The sequence below is a fragment of the Achroia grisella genome, unplaced genomic scaffold, assembly GCF_030625045.1.
Source record: "Achroia grisella isolate CSIRO2021 unplaced genomic scaffold, CSIRO_AGI_Agris_v1 utg1112, whole genome shotgun sequence".
NCBI lineage: Eukaryota > Metazoa > Arthropoda > Insecta > Lepidoptera > Pyralidae > Achroia > Achroia grisella.
The window spans coordinates 508,309-532,570 of NW_026712582.1; the positions used below are offsets into that span (position 1 = coordinate 508,309).

Consider the following 24,262-nt stretch of genomic DNA (forward strand, 5'->3'; position numbering starts at 1 on the left):
AATCAAAATATCTTTATTCATGGAGTATCAGACTCCATTTTAAAGATTAAATAAAAATGAAGCACAAATTTATAAAGCGACTAATGATGTAAACAGGTTTATAATTAAATATGTTTTTCTAGATTCTAAAATGTGTTACAAATGCGATTCGCTTGTTTCAGTATAAACCGGCTACCGCTGACACCGAGTATTAACGCAATACAAGTTGGATCATTATAATCAAAGCTGGGAACAAGTGAAGTGACCGCCTGCGCCCGCGCAGCCGCGCCGCGCACTCCAACCGCCATTCCGCTGCCGTGAGCCTACCTGGAAGCACGCGTCGCGAATGTTTCTGTCATATCTTTCGAAATAGTGACTTATTTGTTATGGTGTAATTCCAACCTGTTTACCACAATTCAGTTATCGTGAATAAATTCGAATATATGTTCGTATGTGTTAAAGTGAACAATTTATGCGTTAACGAACAAGTGCATTGAGTAAGTGTAGAGAAGGCTACATTCCAAACCGGTGTCGTTCTTTAATGGACGAGGTGTATACTCTGTGTGTGTTTTATTACTTAGCGAGGGAAGTGACTGTGTTCCGCAGCCGCTCTGCGAACTGGACCGAGCTCCTGCTGTCTAATATTTCTCAATCGTCGTTGCAGAATGTAAAAATATAGACTAAATTAAGCCAAAACAAAAGAAAAATGGCTCGTGGTACACTCAGTGAAAATGAACGCCAGTGCTTGGACGGCGAGGCAAAAAACCAATCAGAGCGTCTGTTAGAAACTGAAAAAACACTAAGTGGTGATTGCAAACCGAACGGATTGCGAGTCCGCTTCCTAGATGAGGAAGGAAAGACCGAGAGAACGGTCAGCGCCGACGAGGTCGATTACTCAGTGTCCAAAGTGAAAAAGATACACATACTAAAAAATAGGAGTTCAAGCGAGACAAGTATACTTCTGAGGAATCCATCGCTGATGAAGAGATATTCGAGTGCTGAGCGTCGGTTCAGCGATGGCAACACCGACAACCTCAACAACAATTCAATGAGCGAGAATCTCAATGGAAGAATATCTATTTTGAAAAATTCCAATTCTGATACTGTAGATAAGACTGAGAATGATACAGACCAAACCAAAGACGCAAATGGGCTGAGCTTTAAGAAAAATTGTAACGTTTATAGCGTAAACCAGGCGAAAACTTTGACGCCGGAGCGCAAGAAGTCGATACCACTTACAATGCCTAGATTGATCGGGCATAAACTACAAGAGAATGGTCAGTGTAAATCTATTCTGCCAGCTGAGGTATGCCTTGCTGATGGTGCTTCTGGGAAAGATTTTACCTCGCGAGCTATCGGTCGGCTTTCTAGAGGTTTGGGGAAACTTCTTCGACGCACTAATAGTGTGCGAATCAGCGAGCCTGACCCAGTATACAAGGTGGCGTATCTTGGCAATGTTCTCACCGGCTGGGCAAGAGGTAAGTCAGTTTTAATTGAAACTCATTTGTACTCTATCTGATTTAATACCTTTCCATAAACAATAATATGTGGCATCCAGAACATTAAATTACAGTCTTGCAGCGTTAGAATTATCATTTATAATAATAGAACCTGAATCATTTTTAAATTCATCGAAACATTTCTGATGGAATTAGTACCATTGACAATTTTCTAATTATTTTCCTATTTGTTTTTGGAGATTGTAAATAACTCTACGACAGCTACTGTTTTAATTCTATTAAGTATTTAATATCTAATACTAATAAAAAAGTGCTTGTTGGTGGTTTGTATTCGTACGTTTCGAAATGGAAATGTAAAGTTACAATGATTGTTTAAAAGAGCAACACGCGAGTTTCTTGCTCGTTCTTGTGATGCGACAGCTTTCCGAATAAGCGGTAGATTAAAAGATTGATAACTATGACTATTCAAAAGTGCTTAAATTAAGTTTATTTGATATATTTCTATTATATTCTCTATTGTTAACAAAACTATAGATTACCAGACTCAGTACACTAATACCAAATGTTTAAATCTATACGCTTTAGGCTCTATAATTAATTCGAAAATGTAACAAAACTCTTTGATTAACATATAAATAACTAAAAACATACTAATTTTTTTTTGTATATCATAATGAAATGGTGCACCCGCCTGCGATAACGGTTTACGCTGGCAGGTCACCAGTGGAGGATGATAAGATGAGCATGAGATCAGGTCAGTTAGCCCATCGTGATAAATTCACCTGGAATTTATCACGATGGTTTCCAGGGGCAACCGCGTGGAGGTCAACCTGACATGGTACATTGTTACCAATAGGGTCAAGAGTCCACATTAATAACAATCTCTTTCCCCCTAAACTTACCAACTAGATGTTTATTTATCTAATTACCGACTCAAATTTCATATACAAACACATTTATCGATCAAATTGTCATAGTAAACAATTCAGAACTGATGTAATACTTACATAGCTGTTTGCTTATATTACTCGCAATACATAAAATAGCAGTTATGCAAAAATATATATGAAACTTTGTAGCATGTTTAAGATTTGAAATTAAAATTTGAATTACATTTCAAAGTTTCTAGCATGTTTAAGATTTGAAATTAAAATTTGAATTACATTTCAAAGTTTCTAGCATGTTTAAGATTTGAAATTAAAATTTGAATTACATTTCAAAGTTTCTAGCATGTTTAAGATTTGAAATTAAAATTTGAATTACATTTCAAAGTTTCTAGCATGTTTAAGATTTGAAATTAAAATTTGAATTAGATTTCAAAGTTGCTTAAACGGTCCAAGGTGGAATCAATGGAAACAATGTATATATCGATGATAAAATTCTATTAGTCAGTCTATAATAGCCTCGAGCATGAATTATATAGAACTAGCTGTGCACGCGACTTCGTTCGCGTAGAATTTAACTTTATTTCTAAAACAAAAGTAGCCTAAGTTACTCGTTATTACATCAGCTACCTGCCAAAAGGAGTCCCGTCAAAATCGGTCCAGCCATTTCAGAGATTAGCCACAAAAATTGTAAAAACTGTTATTTTGGTGTATGTACCGTATTTATATTGATATGCATATAGTAAAAACGGTTATTTCAATATTACAAACAGACACTGGAATTTTATTTATATGTATGTTAGATAGTACCTATCTTTTGTAGAGCAGCGTGAATTTACTCGAAATTTGCGTTCTCTATGCGAGTATGGAAGACAAATTTGTAATATTTAGATTCATATGCATGTAGTAAAAACGGTTATTTCAATATTACAAACAGACACTCCAGTTTTATTTATATGTATAGATAACATCAAATGACATAGTATAATTTGCATAGTAATTACCATTTAAATTGCTTGTAATGACATTATCGTTTACAGTTTATTTTTTACTAGCTGTGACCGCGACTTCGTCCGCGTTATATGACCTTGACCAAATGAACATAAAGAAATAATGTAACCCAAAGAAAAATTTCAAAAATAACAAACTTTCTATCATCCTCTGTTTTATTAGAATAGAAAATCATTTATTTAAATAAACTTACATTGAAGCACTTTTGAATAGTCATAACATTTTTTTTTTAATCTACCGCTCATTCGGAATGCTGTCTCATCACAAGAAGAACAAGCAAGAAACTTGTGTGTTGCTCTTTTAAATAATTTATTCTTACTTACAATTTAAGTTTAAGTGTGTGAATACAAACCACCGATTAGCACTAATTCAATGAAATAATAAAATAGAAAAAACATTCAATATACAATAACTGGTTAAACAATTAATAAGAGAAAATAAGTCATAGTGATTAGAGCAGACCAGTCCACACAAGCAGCACCCGTTCATGAGTATGACGGATGAGCCAGCCACCACTGCGCTCGACCATATTTTAGGGAGCCCAACTGATATTGCTATTTATTATTATATTATATTTATTATTACAAAGATATTGTACCCACTTAGGGGGACCATTTTAACAGACTGTGAATGTCATACAAACTTCATCACCAAAAATAAGTTTACAACTTCTAGCTTTAAAAGTAATGATATTTCCATACATCCTTTCATCTCCGTTTTCAACCCTTTACTACCCTTTTTTCGGATTAAAAAGTTAACTTCATGTACCTGCTTGTTAATAACAGGTATTTCATTAGTTATTATTTTGCTATCGTAGTATAAATGAAACGTGAATTTAATGACAATTTTTTCTGTTATTAGTTTAATATTGAAGTCTTAGGGTTCTTTTGCAGTATCGGCAATAAATATTATACAATAACTATAGATATCATAAACGATCAAGGAAAACATATCAGGAAATGATTGTAGCGTTTTAAAATTTCACTTTAAGTTTTTACTCATACTTATTACATTTATATATTACTAGCTTTTGCCCGCGGCTTCGCTCGCGTTAATTTATCCTCTTAGGGGTGGAATTAATCAAAACACTTTCTTAGCGGATGCCTACGTCATAACATCTACCTGCATGCCAAATTTCAGCCCGATCCGTTCAGTGGTTTGGGCTGTCCATTGATAGATCACTATGTCAGTCACCTTTGAGTTATATATACCTATATATAGGTATAGCTGTATCCGCGACTTCGTCCATATGGAAATTACCTTCTTTTTTCTAAAATAAAAATACTTTAGTTTACTCCTTATTCCTTAAAGTCCCGTCAAAATCGGTCCACCCATTTTAGAGATTTGCCGGGAAAAACACCTCCGGAGAGACAGACAAAAATTGAAAAAAGCGTATTTATATTAATATGCATGAACTTATAGTAAAAATTACGAACAGACACTCCAATTTTATTTATATGTATAGATTTAACGTGGTAATTTTCGAGGTAGGAATAACAACTTGTTTAACATTTATTATTTATCCGAAACTTTCATTTATATACCCGAATACGTACTTTATTATATCTAATTGTAAGGAATGCACGTAATTTCTCTTTACACAGTTGTTCAGAGTGTTTCAAACATTATTACAATGTAGATGATTATTTTTTTTATAGTTACATTTGTATGTAAACAAATAATAAGATAATGGCTCATGAACTGTACGAGTGTCTGTTTAATTTATGTATTAGTCATTACATAGTATAAACAAAGTCGCTGTCGCTGTTTGTCGCTATGTATGCTTAAATCTTTAAAACTACGCAACGGATTTTGAAGTGGTTTTTTTAATAAATAGAGTGATTCAAGAGGAAGCTTTATATATATAATACATGTACACCCGTGCGAAACCGGGGCGAGTAGATAGTTAATAATTAATATATTGTTTTATAATTGCTATTAGTAAACATTACACGCACTTAAATACGTGCAAACACGTGTGTCAAGACGAACCTCCCGTGATTTTGGATCAAGTAAAAGTGGCTCGAGAGAACATCAGGGTACCGTCACGGCAGATGCAGATCTCACTTTCACTGTAGCAAAGGCACGTCTGACCTCAGCTCATGACATCAATTGAAAATAAATTGCCTCAACCTTTGTAATAGAAATAGAGGGCGAAATCTTTGTATCTTTATAATTTCATTTTTACCTTAAGCGGTACCTTTTGATTAGTCTGGTAATATTTGAAGGAAGTAGGAAGAATTACAATTTACCATCAGACGGGCCGTATGCATGTTTTTTATTGCTGTAGGACAAAGCATACATAGGGACGGACAGACAGCGACAGCGACTTTGTTTTATACTACGTTGTAATGATAATAATCTAAGGACAATTCACACAGCGCCATCTAGTCCCAAGTTAAGCTAGTTAAAGCTTGTGTTATGGGTACTAGATAACTGATACAAATACATAGATATATATTTTTTGTGAATACATACATATTATATGTAGAAAACACCCAGACTGATACAAAAAATCATACTCATGAATACAAATGTTTTTGCCGTGTGTGGAATCGAACCCACGATAGGAAGTAACGGAGTACTAAACCGCTAGACCAAGGTTGTCGATAAATATGTCATAACGCATGTGAAATACGTTTTAATATTTTTATACAAATTGTTAGAATGAGTACAAATTTCTTTGGTTGTAAAATCTACTTCACTTAAAAGAGCAACACACAAGTTTCTTGCTCGTTCTTCTTGTGATGAGACAACTTTTCGATTAAAAAAAAATATGACTATTCAAAACTGCTTAAATGAAATTTATTTGAATATAGAATATTCTATTTTATTCTATTCTATTCTACGGAATTTGCTTTGTCTGTTGGGAGGTTGCATAAACTTCGTTATTTCATAGAGACGTTGTGCTCTACCTACCGAAACAATGTGTCACAATTGTTTTTTATTGCTATATATATATATACGCTATTATGTATGCCGAATGGCGTGAAATATGTTAAGTTGAATGGATGAGATGTTATTTATTTTTTACTAGCTGTACCCACAATTTCGTCCGCGTGGGAATTTTATTTTATTTTTCTAAAATAAAAGTAGCCTAAGTTACTCCTTACTATATTTGCTACCTGCTAATAAAAGTCTCGTCAAAATCGGTCCAGCCATTTCAGAAATTAGCCGGAACAAACATACAGACAGACACAAAAATTGTAAATAATGTTATTTTAGTGTATCTACCGTATTTACATTCATATGCATGTAGTAAAATACGGTTATTTCAATATTACAAACAGACACTCCAATTTTATTTATATGTATAGATTTATCTTTATATATTTGTCATTTCTCATTTATATTAGTGCACCGCCAACAATCTTTCTCCGCATCACTCATGGTTGCCTGGTAGATAACGCCGCAAGGTGTTAAGTCCGACAAATGTACACATTGGTTTTCTGCATTGAAGTTAAATAAATAAAAGTATTACGGATATGTATTTGACTTAACTGCCTAAAATCACCCACCAAATTTACTATATCGCTTTGTGATCGTTAAATTTATTGACTCTAATTGTGTTACTTTACGGCTCCATTCTAATTATGACACAATTGTCTTTTTTTTTCGGACCACTCTAATGATTAATAGCCGCAGCTGGCCTTTACAGCTTCACCGGACGTTAGAGGGCGAGTGCAGATGGCTCTCCAAACCAAGGAAGGACTTCTGGAGCGGCTGAAGGCCAACTCCTGCCTGACGGATACGACTTTAGTCTGAGGGCACCACTAGGGGTTCGAACCTCGGTTCAAACCGTTGTAATTTCGATCCCCGTTTGAATTGGACGGGGGATCGATCGGGGGGGCGCCCGGGAGCGTCGGTGTGCGCACAGGCGCCCGGTTGAATGTGCGATATTGTGTGTTTGAGGTCGTCGTCTTCGCCGGCGAGGACGGTGTCGGGGTGGATAACGGACACGGTTGTCGACGATAAGAAAAAAAAACTTTAAATTCCATAAAAAATAATAACTTTTAATGTTCGACCAATCATGGAAAAAACCGTCCATAATTTTTGTAATATCCCAATTACGGATTAACTAAATACAAAATTTTATGACTTAGGATTTTTTTCAGTAATCCAATAATCTGAGTGGTTTATGATAATCTTTAACTGCATACACGATAATCCTTGAACTTAACTTTGTAACGTTCTGCGCAATACTGCGCTTGTGTGTTTAACTGCGCGTAGACATTTCGTCTTATCTTGTTTAACTGACTGCCTGTTAAAAATAACTGAAAACACATTGTCATGTGACTGCTTTACGGTCTCTATTATGTGATGGCCTTGGTGGTGTAGCGGTTTAGCACAGCGTGCTAAGGATGGTCGCGGGTTCGATTCCTCGCAGGGTAAAACATTTGTATTTGTGAGTATGATTGTTTGTGTCGGTCTGGGTGTTTTCGATATGTAGCATACATACTATGCTGTGTGAATTGTTCAGGGATATTATCTTTACTAATATTATAGATGCGAAAGTAACTCTGTCTGTCTGTCTCGCTTTCACGCCAAAATTACTGAACCGATCGAAATGAAATTTGGTACACAGGTAGTCTAGACCCTGAGAAAGGAGAAAGGACAAAGGCTAATGTTTAAAAGGGTTGTAAGGGGTTGAAAGGGGAGATGAAAGTTTTTATGGAAGAATCGTCGTTAAAGCTAGAAGATTGAAATTGTATGGAAATTTGTCATTTTTGAAGTTCTAGCTTGATATATGACGAAACATACATACATAATGAAACTTTCTTAAGATTAGATTATTTAATATTTTTTCTTTACTTAACTATAATATGTTATATATACCAGCTATCGCCCGCGGCTTCGCTCGCATTAATTTATCCCCTTAGGGGTGGAATTAATCAAAATCCTTTCTTAGGGGGTGCTTACATCATAGTAGCTTTATGCAATGCAAGTCTTAGCCCGATCGGTTTAAAATTGACAAAGTTTCATACAAACTTTCATCCCCTATTTTATCTCCTTGGGGGTAGAATTAATCAAAATCCTTTCTTAGCGGATGCCTACGTCATAACATCTACCTGCATGCCAAATTTCAGTCCGATCCGTCCAGTGGTTTGGGCTGTGCGTTAATAGATCACTACGTCAGTCACCTTTGAGTTATTTATATTTAGATATATATATTGAGGTACTTGAACACTTTCTTTCCTTTACTTAATACTACAGCTCCCTGATCTGAGACCCTACAACTGACAGCGGAAGCACGCTCGTTGATCAAGATCTCTCATCTCTCTCTATCTTGCTGTCTCACTCGCACATTTTTTTCTACATTCCAATCTTCATTGTTTGTGCCCGCAGTCGCCCGCTCCCACAGACACGCTCCGTGCCTCAGAGTCCCGATATCATCTATCCTGATATCCACTTTATTACCAACTTAAACAGTTCATATTACAATGTCACGATGGATTATATTACTAAATTCTAGTTTGTACAATTATTTCTTATTCAGAACGTGCGACGTGACATTTTCAATCGAATTTCAATGGATGTCCATTGAAATTTGCTTAAAGGAACATACTAGGTTTTTCAATCGATCAATTTGAGTGGATATTTCATTTGTTTTTTTTTAATAGTAATAATACCACAGGACAGGGGGGGAGGGGATTGTTAATAATGGGGACTCATGGCCCCATTGCTATCAATGTACCATGTCAGGTTGACCTCCACGCGGCTCCCCCTGGAAACTATCGTGATATCTTCATCTTCTTCAAGATGGGAGTCGTGTCGTATCAAGAATTAAAGAGCATTATGAAACATCACGGAAAGTGGCAAGAGCTCCACCGACAAGAACATCGCTCTTAAATTATGAATGTATGAATGAGCTAATGTAATGAGGAGTGACTTAGGCTACTTTTATTTTAGAAAAACAAAGTTAAATTCCACACGGACGAAGTCGCGAGAACAGCTAGTTACATATATATAAAAAAAAAAATGTAAATCTTTTCTTTATAATACCGGTTGATATTCATCGTGACAGCTTCATTGACTGAATTCATTCAATAATTCAGTTGCGAGCGAAGACGTTCCTTTAATTGATTCTATCAGCCAGTCCTGGCAATATATTCAGCCGAAAATTGACAATAAACTCGATTTACAAACAAATTTGCATTTAAATAATCTTCATAGATTTTATATAGATTGTGTTTTGTTTTTTAATTATTTAAAGCTTCTCACATGGTACATTATAGCTGTTTTATTAATAAAAAGTTCATAAGACATGTGATACCCCGTATGGGCACTGCAATTACATTATAACTATATAAATAGCTGTCCCGGCAAACGTTGTTTTGCATTAAAATAAAAAAAAAATTGCGGTAGACTACCCCTAACATTTAGGGGGATGAAAAATAGATGTTGGCCGATTCTCAGACCTACTCAATACGCTCACAAAATTTCATGAGAATCGGTCAGGCCGTTTCGGAGGAGTATGGGAACGAAAACTGTGACACGAGAATTTTATATATAAGATTAGTAAATGTAACTGGCTTCTAGGAAAAAAAGACTACATAAGGGCGCCAAATTCAAATCATGAATGTCAATGAATTTTATTTACATACATATAAACCTTCTTTTGAATCACTCTATCTATTAAAAAAAAAGCCGCTTCAAAATCCGTTGCGTAGTTTTTAAGATTTAAGCATACATAGGAACGGACAGACAGCGACAGCGACTTTGTTTTATACTATGTAATGGTTGTGATTTAGAGATACGCGTAAACTATATGTATGTATATATAAAAATAAATAGAAAACAACTAGATCGATACAAACAATCATACTCATGGATACAAATGTTTGTACTGTCCGAGGAATCGAACCCGCGACCATCGGAAGTAAGGCGGTGTACTAAACCGCTAGACCATCGAGGCCGTCACATATACTAGCCGTGCTCGCAGTTTCACCTTTGTAAAATTTATAGCCTACGACTAATGTTTGTGTACTACGAGGAATTGAACCCGCGATCTCATGTATCGGTGTACCAAACCGCCATACCATCGGGGTCGGGATAATAATAAATAGATAGATGAATGACGTGTTTAAAAATGTATCAAAAGAAAGTAAATCTGTATAATCTGTGTACATTTCTAATTTCAAGATAGCTATGACTCAACACAAGATACAGAATCTGTGGCGACACGCGTCGCTGCACCTGGAAAGTGTGGCGTGAAGGTTGCAACAGGGCTGCCAACATCATATAAAAAACTAACTCTTAACCTGTCTATCCTACGCTATCCTATGTTTTTGTAGCCCACTTATGCATAAACGAAATATCTCCTTTGGAAAGTATACACTCCATCCTGAGGAGATAACAACCATCGCTCCTAAGAATATCCTTCAATTCTTGTCCCTGACGGGTCAAAGCAGCGAATTTTGATAAAAACGCCATTTTTTCAAAGTTCACTACCTAGATCCCTAGATAGTGTATCTGCAGACCCCTAAATAGTAGTACACTTATGCATAAACGAAATATCTCCTTTGGAAAGTATACACTATCCTGAGGAGATAACAACCATCGCTCCTAAGAATATCCTTCAATTCTTGTCCCTGACGGGTAGGTAGCGAACTTTGGAAAAGGGCGAGCACAATAGATCTATGCAGGTCGCAGTGCTGTAGGTCTTAGCAATTGATAATAGCCCAAAACCCAAAACCTTTAGGTACACAAAAACTATTTACATCTTTTTCATTACATTAAGTTTACTTACGAGTTTTTAAGAGTACTTTGTATGTACTTTTTTTTGTATGATAATGGAATAATGCACACGCCTGCGCTAGCGGTTTACACTGGGCTCCAGTGGAGGATGATAAGATGAGCATGAGGTCAGGTTAGCTCATCGTGACAAATTCACCAAGAATTTATCGCGATGGTTTCCAGGGGGAACCGTGTGGAGGTCAACCTGACATGGTATTTACGTATCTTACTATCAACACAGATAACATAATATTAGATAGATAGATAGATAATATTTTTTATTTGTATCTTAGTACACACATATAGGCTTAATTATAACATCAAATGACAAGTACCTACAATATAATAATTCAATAAGGGTAAACCTGCAAGTGTGTGCTACAGCAATACAAAACTGGTACACAGCTCAGTGTGGAGAATCACTCAAGGAGCAAAACACTGATTTTCAGCTATGTCCTCGAAGGTAATAAAAAAATAAATAAATTAATAAAAAAATAAAATAAACAAAATAAATAATAAAAAAAATAAAAATAAATTAATGTACCTTGTATATTTTTTTTTAATAAACATAAATGAACTGAACGAAATAATGTGAAATAAATAAGTAATAAAAGAACTTGGAAAGTACGAATTACAGTTAGAGTACCAGAACTTTATAAATACCTAGATACCACAATTTAATTTGATATATAACTATGACCTGGAATACTATGAACAGGAATATAATAAACGTGTAAAAAACAAAAAAATAATTATAGCGATGAAGGAGTGAAAAATGTCTTAATGGAATGAAAAACAATTAGAATGTTACTGCGCTCTGTCACCAGAACAACTTAGTTTTTTGTTGCTGTAATAGGTGTGTTTTTATATGTTTTTTAAATGTATATTGAGATATTACATAATTTTTGGTTCAATCTTAATGGTTCCGATGGACCTTGGTCCAGACTAATGTTCTCAGTTGATTACCACGACATTTCCTACGCGTATAAGAACAAAATTTCGGGTTCATAGTTTCTCACAGCGGTTAAAAATCTCGTATTGTCTCAGCGTAATTGAGCTAGAAGAGATTAACGTTTAGAAAATCCTCTTGCTATCAATCACCTTTCCTATGAGGAAAACAAAGTATTTTCCTTTCAGTTCATAATACTGAATTATTCAAATTCAATGTGCTTAGAAAAGATGGGAATATTTTTTGTGTAATAAAAAAAAACAGGAACCGTTGACAACCATAATCGTCCGGCACAATTATATTTACTTACCAGATAAGCTAAAACCGACTTAATATTTACTGTGTAAGATTTGTTTTGCATTGATACAAGAGCAGTAGTACCATGCAATATCACATTATTCGTAACACGCAAATAAAAGAATGGTCTTGCAAAATTCATCAAGAATGTAATGACATTAGCGGATTTTATACATTGCAATTTATTTGACGGCCCCGGTGGTACAGCGGTTAAGCATAGCGCCTTACTTCCGATGGTCCCGGGTTCGATTCCTCGCACGGCACAAACATTTGTATTCATGAGTATGATTGTTTGTATCGGTCTGGGTATTTTCTATTTATAATATGTATGTATTTGCCAAAATTATCTATGTATTTGTATCAGTTATCTAGTACCCATAACACAAGCTTTAGCTAGCTTAACTCGGGTCTAGATGGCGCTGTGTGAATTGTTCTGAGATTATTATTTGTTGTTTACATTATATTTAACTAGCTATAGCCCCGGCTTCGCATATGTGTATATTATACATATAAACCTTCCTCTGAAATCACTCTATATATTGCTGAAAACTGCATTAAAATCCGTTGAGTAATTAAAAAATAAATAAATAACCCTGTACAATTAACACAACACTATCTAGTCCCACGGTAAGCAGAGCTTGTGTTATGGGTACTAGACAACTGATATAAATATTAGATGATTTTTTTGTAAATACATACATATTATAAACAGAAAATACCCAGATCGATAAAATGTCAGCGGTTTCACAAATCGAAGTCCTACGTTCGAGGTACGCCAACCGGAGCGGATTGCGCCAATTATATTTTTTTTTACTTAAACGGTACCTAATTATAGTTTCGATACATGGTATTACGAAACTACATGTGTTTCGAAATTACATGCAACGGGAAGCAGCAATGTACTTATTACAATATAACAGCATCGCGTTTCGATTTCGAGCGGGTTGAATAATCTTATAAGTATTATAATCGCGAAAGTTTATGAGAGTGTGATTCACGTATAGGCTGAATTCTTATTAAATATGACACATCATATACTCACGCAACTTCGTCTGCATTTCATTTCCCGACCTTTTGCAATATTTTTCATTGCAGCTCCGCTCCTATTGGTCGTAGCGTAATGATATATAGCTTAAAGCATCCTTCGACAAATGGACTATCCAACACAAACAGAATTTTTCAATTCGAACCATTAGTTCCTGAGATTAGCGCGTTCAAACACACAAACAAACAAATTCTTCAGCTTTATAATCCCATTGGTCGTAGCGTAATGTTATATAGCTTCCTCGATAAATGAACTATCCAATACAAAAATATTTTTTCAATTCGAACCAGTAGTTCCTGAGATCAGCGCGTTCAAACACACAAACAAACAAATTCTTCAGCTTTATAATCCCATTGGTCGTAGCGTAATGTTATATAGCTTCCTCGATAAATGAACTATCCAATACAAAAATAATTTTTCAATTCGAATCAGTAGTTCCTGAGATTAGCGCGTTCAAACACACAAACAAAAAAATCCTTTAGTAATAAATAATCCTACTATGGTCTTAGCGTAATGTTATGTAGCTTAAAGCATCCTTCGACAAATGGACTATCCAACACAAATAGAATTTTTCAATTCGAACCATTAGTTCCTGAGATTAGCACGTTCAAACAAACAAACAAACTCTTCAGCTTTATAATATTATTATTATTAGTATAGATTGACACACATAATACTTATTAACCGGATTCAAGCAGACAGTGCCGTGGGAAACAGCTATGTACAAAAAAACAGCACTACAATTGTTTTATAAAAATATACAATGCCAGATATTATTAACTATTAGCTGTACCCGCGATTTCGTCCGCATGGAATTTAACAAAAAAGTTAATTAGAGAATATTTCTAAAATAAAAGTAGTCTAAGTTACTCCTTATTACATCAGCTACCTGCCACTAAAAGTCCCGTCAGAAACGGTCCTGCCATTTCAGACATTATCCGGAACAGACAGACAGAGAAAAATTGAAAAAAATGTTAATTTTGTGTATGTACCGTATTTATATACATATGCATATAGTAAAAAACGGTTATTTCAATATAACAAACAGACACACCAATTTCATTTATATGTTTACTTGGATTACAGATCAGTAAGTAAAGTAGATTTGATATATTATAAAAGTCTGCAAAAGACCTACACGAATGAAGTGGTAAAAATATCTTAATTTGATATATATAACTAACACTTTAATTGAAACAAACCGCTATGACTAATACATAGAGAAACGAAATCGTACCTTGAGCATTTACTTTACTCTTTGGTCAGAACCAAATACAGTGGACCCCCGGTAGTCCGACAATCATTTTGCAGGGCAGTGTCGGACTATCGAATTTGTCGGATTATAGAGTACTGCCTAAGACCCCTTATAGTCCGAATTTTTTTTACAAAAGAGTACCTTGTAATCCGACAAATTATAGATCCAATGATGATTCTTTGTATTATATACATATACAGTGGACCCCCGGTTATCCGACAAACGTTTTGCAGGGCAGTGTCGGACCATCGTATTTGTCGGATTATAGAGTGCTGTTTAAGGGTCCTCTGCTTATAGTCCGGAATTTTTTACAAAAGAGTATCTTGTAATCCGACAAATTACAGATCCAGTGATAAGATTCTATGTTATATATGTATGTATGTATATGCACTCTGAAGTATATAGTCAAAGTATATTCAATAACAAATAATAGACAATGTCGGATTACAAGGGGGGCCGGATTAGACAGGGGCCGGATTACCGCGGGTCCACTGTATCAGTTTTTACTTGCCTACGGAACAAAATGGAGGTAAACCTTTACCTGCTAATTGCTGTCCAATGTCACGGTAGAGCTGGGGTCATAGACATTCCACAGAGACAAATATAACGATACCCTCGTCAATTAGTCTGTGGTTTACAGAGATGTCGACCGCGTCCGCTGGCTGGGATGACCGCTAGAGAAATCCTAAACAAAAAGAGACTAAATGTATGAATTATATAAAGTATTTACTTTACTTTTAACTATAATAACTCAGAAATCTAAATATCTACACATTAATACGTGAATCAATAACTTTGTACCAGTGTAGTTTGACGAGCTCGGTGGTCGAGCGGTCTAGCACATCGCTTTACGACCGATGGTCGCGGGTTCGATTCCTCGCACGGCACAAACATTTGTATTCATGAGTATGATTGTTTGTATCGGTCTGGGTGTTTTCGATGTATAAAATGTATGTATTTACAAATAAAGAAAATATCTATGTATTTGTATCAGTTATCTAGTACCCGTAATACAAGCTTTAGCTAGCTTAACTTGGGTCTAGATGGCGCTGTGTGAACTGTCCTGAGATTATTATTATTACTGTTTACGAAAATTGCGCAAATGGAGAAGTATGACATTTGGCATACTTATAGTTTATATAGAGAAGGGGTTCTTTTTTTTTAAATTATGCATTAAATTCACTTTTCGAACTTATAATTTAAACTTTGTTGTATAGTGGCGTACATTTGTGGAAGTCTTCGAGATAGCAAAATTTTTGAACGACTACTATCGATTGGTACAGGTAGCAGTGCTACAGGTCTAATGAACCTGACAATAGCCCGTCACTAAAAAAATAGCAAGTTTAGTTTTTGGATCTTTTTAGGCGAGCCAATAGATTTACACAGATTTATTGCGCGACCAAAAACTTTCAAAGAGCTATATAGGTCGCAGTGCTATTGGTCTAAAGCACCTGACAATAGCCCTAACCCGTCAATATAAAAATAGCAAGACTAAAGCAGAAAAAATTAGGTTATCGTCAATTGAGTCAATTACACTTTTGGTTTGGTGATCGTATCCGCCACGTCCACCTCGGACCGTCTACACCTGTTCTATTATACAAATCATAATCGTGGCCTGCATCTGCAGAAGTCTCAGAGTTAGCACAATTTTTAGGCGAATACAATAGATCTATTGCGCTCGCCCAAAAACCTACACAGGTAGCAGGGCTACCGGTCTAAAGAACTTGACAATAGCCCGTCAATAAAAAAATAGCTATTTTACAGCAGAAAAAATAATTTGGATATTTTTGCCCAAAAATTTCCAAAAGGCTACATAGGTAGCAGTGCCAGAGGTCTAAAGCACCTGACAATAGCCCTAATCCGTCAATAAAAAAATAGCAAGATTAAAGCAGAAAAAATTAGGTTATCGTCAATTGAGTCAATTACGCTTTTGGTTTGGTGATCGTATCCGCCGCGTCCACCTCGGACCGTCTACACCTGTTCTATTATACAAATCATTATCGTGGCATACGCAGAAGTCTTCGAGTTAGCACAATTTTTAGGCGAGTACAATAGATCTATTGCGCTTTCCCAAAAACCTACACAGGTAGCAGTACTACAGGTCTAAAGAACTTGACAATATCCTGTCAATAAAAAAATAGCAAGTTTAGTTTTTGGATCTTTTTAGGCGAGCCAATAGATTTATATAGATCAATTACGCTCGCCCAAAAACTTCCAAAGACCTATATAAGTTGCAGTGCTATTGGTCTAAAGCACCTGACAATATCCCTAACCCGTCAATAAAAAAAATAGCAAGACTAAAGCAGAAAAAATTAGGTTATCGTCAATTGAGTCAATTACACTTTTGGTTTGGTGATCGTATCCGCCGCGTCCACCTCGGACCGTCTACACCTGTTCTATTATGCAAGTCATAACTTTCTAAAACAACTGCGCGTTTGGTATTTATTTTGGGTAATTCAGTGGAACGCCATAACATTTGTTATACTCAATTTGATTTCAATGTTTTCGTGGAGACTTCCATAGTTGGCTTGAGTTTTCGTAACAATTTATTATCATTTTTTATGTAATACATATAGCAAACTATTATAGGGAACGCCCATTAATTACGTGATGATTTTTTACATTAAAACCCCTATTACCCCTTTACTGATATGTGGTGAGGTTTAAGACTAACCTCCGATCACGTGTATTTTTTAGTATCTACAAAGAATCTTAAATTTTTAAGAGTGTCATCTTTAAATACAGGTATAAAATATAATCTAATTTTATTCTAGAAAAGTCAACGTCATATTACACGTCGCTTTTCGGTTTAGAAATCTTGCGTTTGACGAAAAAATACATACATATGATATCCAACTACACCTTTGTGATATTCTGTAAATTTTTGCCGAACTCTCTTATCACCTTTCAAAACAGGAACACAACTTGCAAAGCAAAGATTTAAGATTGCTGGAAAGAAGTAAGTCAAACAAAATTATCCAAATATCATACAAAGTCACTCTCTGATCTTTACCATGTCTTTCTTTGCTTTGACTGTCTAAATTATGAATCGATGTTATGTCTCACATCGGTGCATTTTTGTTTTGGTTAGGGTTCTTCTGTGTGTACTTCGAATTTGGACTATATGTTCTGCTATTTATGGTCCAAATCCAAGAAGAGATGTCGTTAGTATGCCAATAAAACAGCGCACCGGCGACTGCTCCAGTTCACCAAACCAGATTTTATTACAAGAAATGCAAATTAAAGATATCGCCAAAACTATTATATTTAATGACCTCAGTATGTTTTTTGGGGCGTTACATTATCAAATATATTGGATCAAAGATTTGATCCAGTTGAACTATCGATGAATTTTTGATATATTTACATTTACCTTTATAAATTCAAAAGTGCTTAAATTAGGTCTATTTGAGGAAATGATTTTCGTTATTTAAATTATTAACCGGGTCTTAACACGAATAATTTTATGGCAAATAAAGGTATTTACCTCTCTCGACGTTTCGACTAGGTTGCACTATCCGCGGTCACGAGCTGACTACCGCTTGAGTCAGTACGGTTAATAATTTAAATAATGTATATTAAACACGAAAGTTTAAAAATAACTAAATAATTTTCTATTCTATTCTATTATAACTGATTTAGTATGAGCTGTATATCATTTAATTCTATCTTTTATGAATATACCCATATTCTTTCTTTCTTCTTCAATCAACCCGAGTTTCATTAATATTCATACATACTCGATAGTTCTGAGGACTTAGATCTCCGCCGTTAAACAGCACCATTAATCTGATGGTAGGACCGTCTTTAGCGAAGAAAGCATTTCGTATGAAATAGTGAACAGAATAGAATGTGTGATACAGATAGGCAATCCACTAAAGATGGCTCTGAATACCTCGCAGAGAGGATCGTCGCTACAGCAACCTAGGATACAAAAGTACTTCCAGGAGAATTCTGGCTTTGTGTACCGAGGGTTTTTCAAGAAGGGTATATTAAGGTTTCTTAAGGGTCGGCAACGCACACGTGACACCCCTGGTGCTACAGACGACCATAGGCTACGGTAACCATTTACCATCAGATGGGCCGTATCCTTGTTTGCCACCATAGTAGTATAAAAAAAGAACTAGTGAGTTTTTACCGTGTATGAATCTGAATATCCCATCCATTTCCCTTGGACGGATGGTCTAATCTATAAAGACTTTCTCCATGTTAAAAAAAGGACTATCTTTAGAGGATTGCATATGTGTATCACTTATTCTATTCTCACTTTTACCTGAGATCCTTTCCTCATGCCCGGACGAAGGTGTTCAGCGTGATGCAGTTACAAAGTCAAGATTAATAATAATAATAATAATAACAGGACAATTCACACAGCGCCATCCAGACCCAAGTTAAGCTAGCTAAAGCTTGTGTTATGGGTACTAGATAACTATACATATATACATACATTTTTTTTAAATGCATACTTATTATACTTAGAAAACACCCAGACCGATACAAACATACTCATGAATACAAACGTTTGTGACAACCAAAATCAAAACCGCGATTATCGGTCGTAAAGCGGTGTGCTAGACCGCTAGACCACTGAGGTCGTCTAAGATTAATGTAACTACATTAAATTTTGTTATTCTTTTCTCTGTACGCTTCCAAAATGTAGATACAATCCAGTATATGATAATGTAATACCCACCTTTCGTAGAATAAAAGAAAAAAATAAGAGATCTGAGGATAAACAGATAAACTGACCTGTCCAAACAGGTTGGACCACAAAATATTTACCTTTTACACGTATCTCTAAACAGAATTAAATGAAACCACTCGTCGGCGTCTGTCTGTGTTTTTGCTTAGTTTTTATTTATTTCTTTGCAGAATATAATGTTACAAGTAGGTCTTACAATATGAATATTCGTTCAATGTATTCAGCCTGTTAACAGACGTGCAAAATTTATATACATTATTACTTTTGTAAATTGAATTAATTTTTAAAATATTTCTAATAATTAAATTAAATTGTTTATATATTAAAATATGTCAAAACAGACAATATTTTACATGTCAAAAAAATCCTTAATACTATAAAAACAATTGTCTAATAACCAATTGTAAAGTCTAGATTTATATAGTGTAAAATTTTGCATTTTTATGTCAGTTGGTAATTGATTGTAAATTTTAATCATCATATTGTAAGTATTTTTTTTATAATATTGATATTGATTTAGAATTGGTTATCGGTTTCGTTAGAACTCATGACCTTTGAAATATGAGTATAGGTGTTAAGCTACTGGGTCACAACACGACTTTTAGTCTAATTGGAATTTCAACAAGTCTGCACCTGACGGTAAACGGTAACTGTGGCCTATTGGGAACGGCACTACGGATAATACAATATACACTCATGTGTTACCATTCCGTGGTAAAGAGGTCAAGTCTCTAAATCCTATAATATTTACATTATTTCATCTTTAAACAGAGACTAAGCTTACTATAAAATTGAAGAATTCGTTAACGATAATAATGTTTTTATAGTTAAACTTAAAATCCATAGCAATGACAATATTATCTGATTACACTAATAATGAGTGCGTAGCGATTTCTATGTTGATTATCGCATGCCTCTTACTTGTTATACTGTAATTATTTATAGAAAAAAACATCTATTCAAAATAGCAACACACATGTTTCTTTGTCATTCTTCTCGTGATGAATCTGCGTTCCGAATGAGTGGTAGAATCAAAATAAGATGAGTTTATTTGAATAAAGATTATTTCTATCCCTATCCCTATCCCTATCCCTATCCTTATCCCTATCCCTATTCCTATTCCTATTTTTATTTCTATTTCGTATCTTTTACCGTTCTATATAAGTATGTATTAGTTCATTTCTTAGTAGGGAAATTAAGTCGAAGTTTGAACCCCTATCGCTGCCCTCAGACAAAAGTCGTATGAGGCAGTAGTTGGTCTTCAGCTATGCCATAGGTCTATTCGCGGGTTTGATGTGCCTATTGCACTGATTCCCGTTTTCATATACTGATAATGTAAAATGCCTCTTACTTGTTATACTGTAATTATTATATAAAAAAAACATCTATTCAAAAGAGCAACAAACAAGTTACTTTGTCATTCTTCTCGTGATGAATCTGCGTTCCGAATGAGTGGTAGAATCAAAATATGACTATTCAAAAGTGCTTGTAATGAGTTTATTTGAATAAAGATTATTTCTATTTCTATTTCTAAAAGACACATCTTACAAGTTATTTGACTGAGGTGAGACTGAGGTACTTACAGAAATGACTCTACCTCGGTAAACTTCAGTTTCAAGAGGAGAATAAAAGGTTTTTAAATCCTAAAAGGACAAGAGATAATCTGCTTTATATACTGTTTTAAATTTTACGTGGTCATTATTTATACGTATAACAAAACGCACTCGCAACTTTGTCCGCGTGGAATTTAACTTTATTTTTCAAAAATAAAAGTAGCCTAAGCTACTCCTTATTACATCACCTACCTGCCAATAAAAGTCCCATCAAAATCGGTCCAGCCATTTCTGAGATTAGCCGGAACAAACAGACAGACAAAATTGTAAAAAATGTTATTTTGGTGTATGTACCGTATTTATATTCATATGCACGTAGTAAAAATCGGTTCTTTCAAGCTGTTCCCGCGACACGTCCGCTTGAAATTTAACTATATTTTTCTAAATTAAAGGGTATTCTAAAATAAAAGTAGCCTAAGTTACTCCTTATTACATCACCTACCTGCCAATAAAAGTCCCATCAAAATCGGTCCAGCCATTTCTGAGATTAGCCATAATAAACAGACACAGACAAAAATTGTAAAAAATGTTAAATTGGTGTATGTACCGTATTTATATTCATATGCATGTAGTAAAGAACGGTTATTTCAATGTTACAAACAGACACTCCAATTTTATTTATATGTATAGATTAGAAATATCACGGGATCGTAAACACTGCCGAAATATCGGGAACTCAATCAAAATAAAACGTGGTAAGATCCCGTGATTTCTTCTTAATTATATGTACATCCGCTTTATTTGTATTTAGCTTTGTTTGTTTGCATTACATTGTAAATAAACTGGTTTAAAAACAGTACCAACAGTGTGCTGAAGGCAATTGCTTGTAAAGTAGACTAGACTGTCCCATTCTAAGACACTGGGTGGGACAGGAAATATGTTAATTATTTTATTACTAACATAGGATAAGTTATGTCATTACTAACAAAATGGATCATGTGGAAATAGAATTATTATTATTATTAATATTATTAAAAAAAAAAAGTAATTCAATTGAGTTTCCTGCCAGTTCTTCTCAATTGGATCTATATAGGTACTGAACTGGACGGTAGGGGAAAAAAATAAAAATATAATGTAAAAAAAGTTACATTCATAAAAATGTCCTACATGAATAAATGAGTTTTGAATTTGAATTTATCCATTTTGTATGGCACAAGCTGAATACGCGTAGTGAGTACTATTACTCGTATATACTAGTATTTACGCCTCCAGCGTTTCATTTCAAAGTAAGTTTATATGTAGTAAAGTGCAGGAGAGCTATTCTGTATGCATCACTTACAAATTCGAAAGCGCGGAATCCACGGTGTGATAGATTTTACATTACTATTCTGTAACACTCGTCAGCGACTGCAGCGCCACCCGCTCGAGGGAGGGATGGAAGTAAAATAGGGACTTACAATATATATAACTCAAATGTGACTGACATAGTGATCTATCAACGCACAGCCCAAACCAATGGACGGATCGGGCTGAAATTTGGCATGCAGGTAGATGTTATAACGTAGGCTTCCGAAAAGAAAGGATTTTGATTAATTCAACCCCCAAGGGAATATAATAGGGGACGAAAGTTTATATGAAACTTCGTCAATTTTAAACTGATCGGGGTGAGACTTTGCTTGCATAAAGCTACTGTGACGTAGCCATCCCCTAAGAAAGGATTTTGATAAATTCCACCCTTAAAGGGATAAATTAACGCGAGCGAAGCCGCGAGCAAAAGCTAGTGAGTTGATAAAACGCTTACAGAATACCGATACTGTACTTGAATCGTGCTTATCTCTACAAAATGGCGGAGTTTGGGTGTACAACCGCTATATTATGAATTTACTACTTAAACTGGAACGCGTATCGAATTTAATGTCTTCGGTTACACCACAGAAAGTGTGGACTTGCGACAAATTGTTTTAATATAATATGAATTTCAACGATATACAGTTTAGTGAAAGGAATAATTAATAACGATTTTAATTAAAAAAACCGAAAAAAAACTCAAAAAACACAAAAAATAATGAAAAGATATGATTTTTTATTATTTTTCTTCTCAAAATTCTTTATTTTGAGAAGAAAAATAAATTCTTTATCGCTAACCTCAACATTTATATAGGTACACTATTAATATATAAATATGTATAAACATCCAACATTAACAAAGAAAAGAGGCAACAATAAAAATTAAAATAAACTTTGTATTATGCACATAGAAGAAATACAGTAGACAAATTATAACAAAAGGCGGTATCGCTAAAAGCAATATCTTACAGACAACCTGGAATATAGGACTAACGTACACAGAACAGGTAGATTGCACACACAAGACACTATATATATACTATGACGGAGTTATGAAATAAAAAAAAAATTGAAACCATCTTCTTTTATGAAATCGGTGTAAAGTATAGTAAATGACAATTAATATATACTATATATTTCAGAAACATTTATCAATTTTTATGTTAGTAACGATGACGCGAGTTACATTGATCATATTGCTATAGGGAAAGTCACACTATGTTATTTTTAATATATGCGTGTATGTATTACATTAATAACATCATATTTACTTTGACGACCTCGGTGGTCTAGCGGTCTAACACACCGCTTTACGTCCGATGGTCGCGGGTTCGATTCCTCGCACGGCACAAACATTTGTATTCATGAGTATGATTGTTTTGTGTCGGTCTGGGTGTTTTCTATGTTTATTAAGTATGTATTTATGAAAAAAAAAATATCTATGTATTTGTATCAGTTATCTAGTAACCATAACACAAGCTTTAGCTAGCTTAACTTGGGTCTAGATGGTGCTGTGTGAATTGTCCTGAGATTATTATTATTATTATTTACTGTACCAACATTTCGCATGTAAATGATTTCATTTTCATTTTTTTAAAAACTACCTTTGTCCGCGATTTCATACGCAATTTTAAATTTATAGCCTATATGTTATTTTGATGTATAAGCTATAGAATTGTAAAGTTTCATCAAAATCCGTTCAGTGCTTTTTGCGTCTAAGAGTCACAAATATTTGTCCATCTATTCATCCATACACACAAACTTTCGCGTTTATAATATCACTAAGATTCAGATATTGTGTTACAAGTTGCGAAAAATAACTATTTTTAAAATGTTTTTCTAAAAGTATACCATTTATAGAGTTCTCATTTAAAAGATGGGATGATGATATTAGGAAAATAGCCGCTCTGATATGGATTCATAAAGCAGAGGACGGGATCGGATGAAAATTTTTAAATGTGGCCTATGTGGGAAGACAAGCTGTACCGTTTATTATATCACACTTAGTATGGCAAAGAAGGTTTTTTTATATTATTTTTATTT

The 24,262-nt window shown here is 34.6% G+C and overlaps 1 protein-coding gene across 1 annotated transcript in view; it reads left to right on the forward strand.

Moving 5' to 3' along the window:
- The first annotated feature begins 261 nt into the window (after positions 1–261).
- Positions 262–24,262, forward strand: part of LOC131849782 (uncharacterized) — a 124,888-nt gene continuing 100,887 nt past the window's right edge. The window contains exon 1 of the mRNA XM_059199904.1: positions 262–1,457. Coding sequence (XP_059055887.1) covers positions 686–1,457 — 772 coding nt within the window. The 5' untranslated portion in view covers positions 262–685. The remainder of the gene's footprint in view (positions 1,458–24,262) is intronic.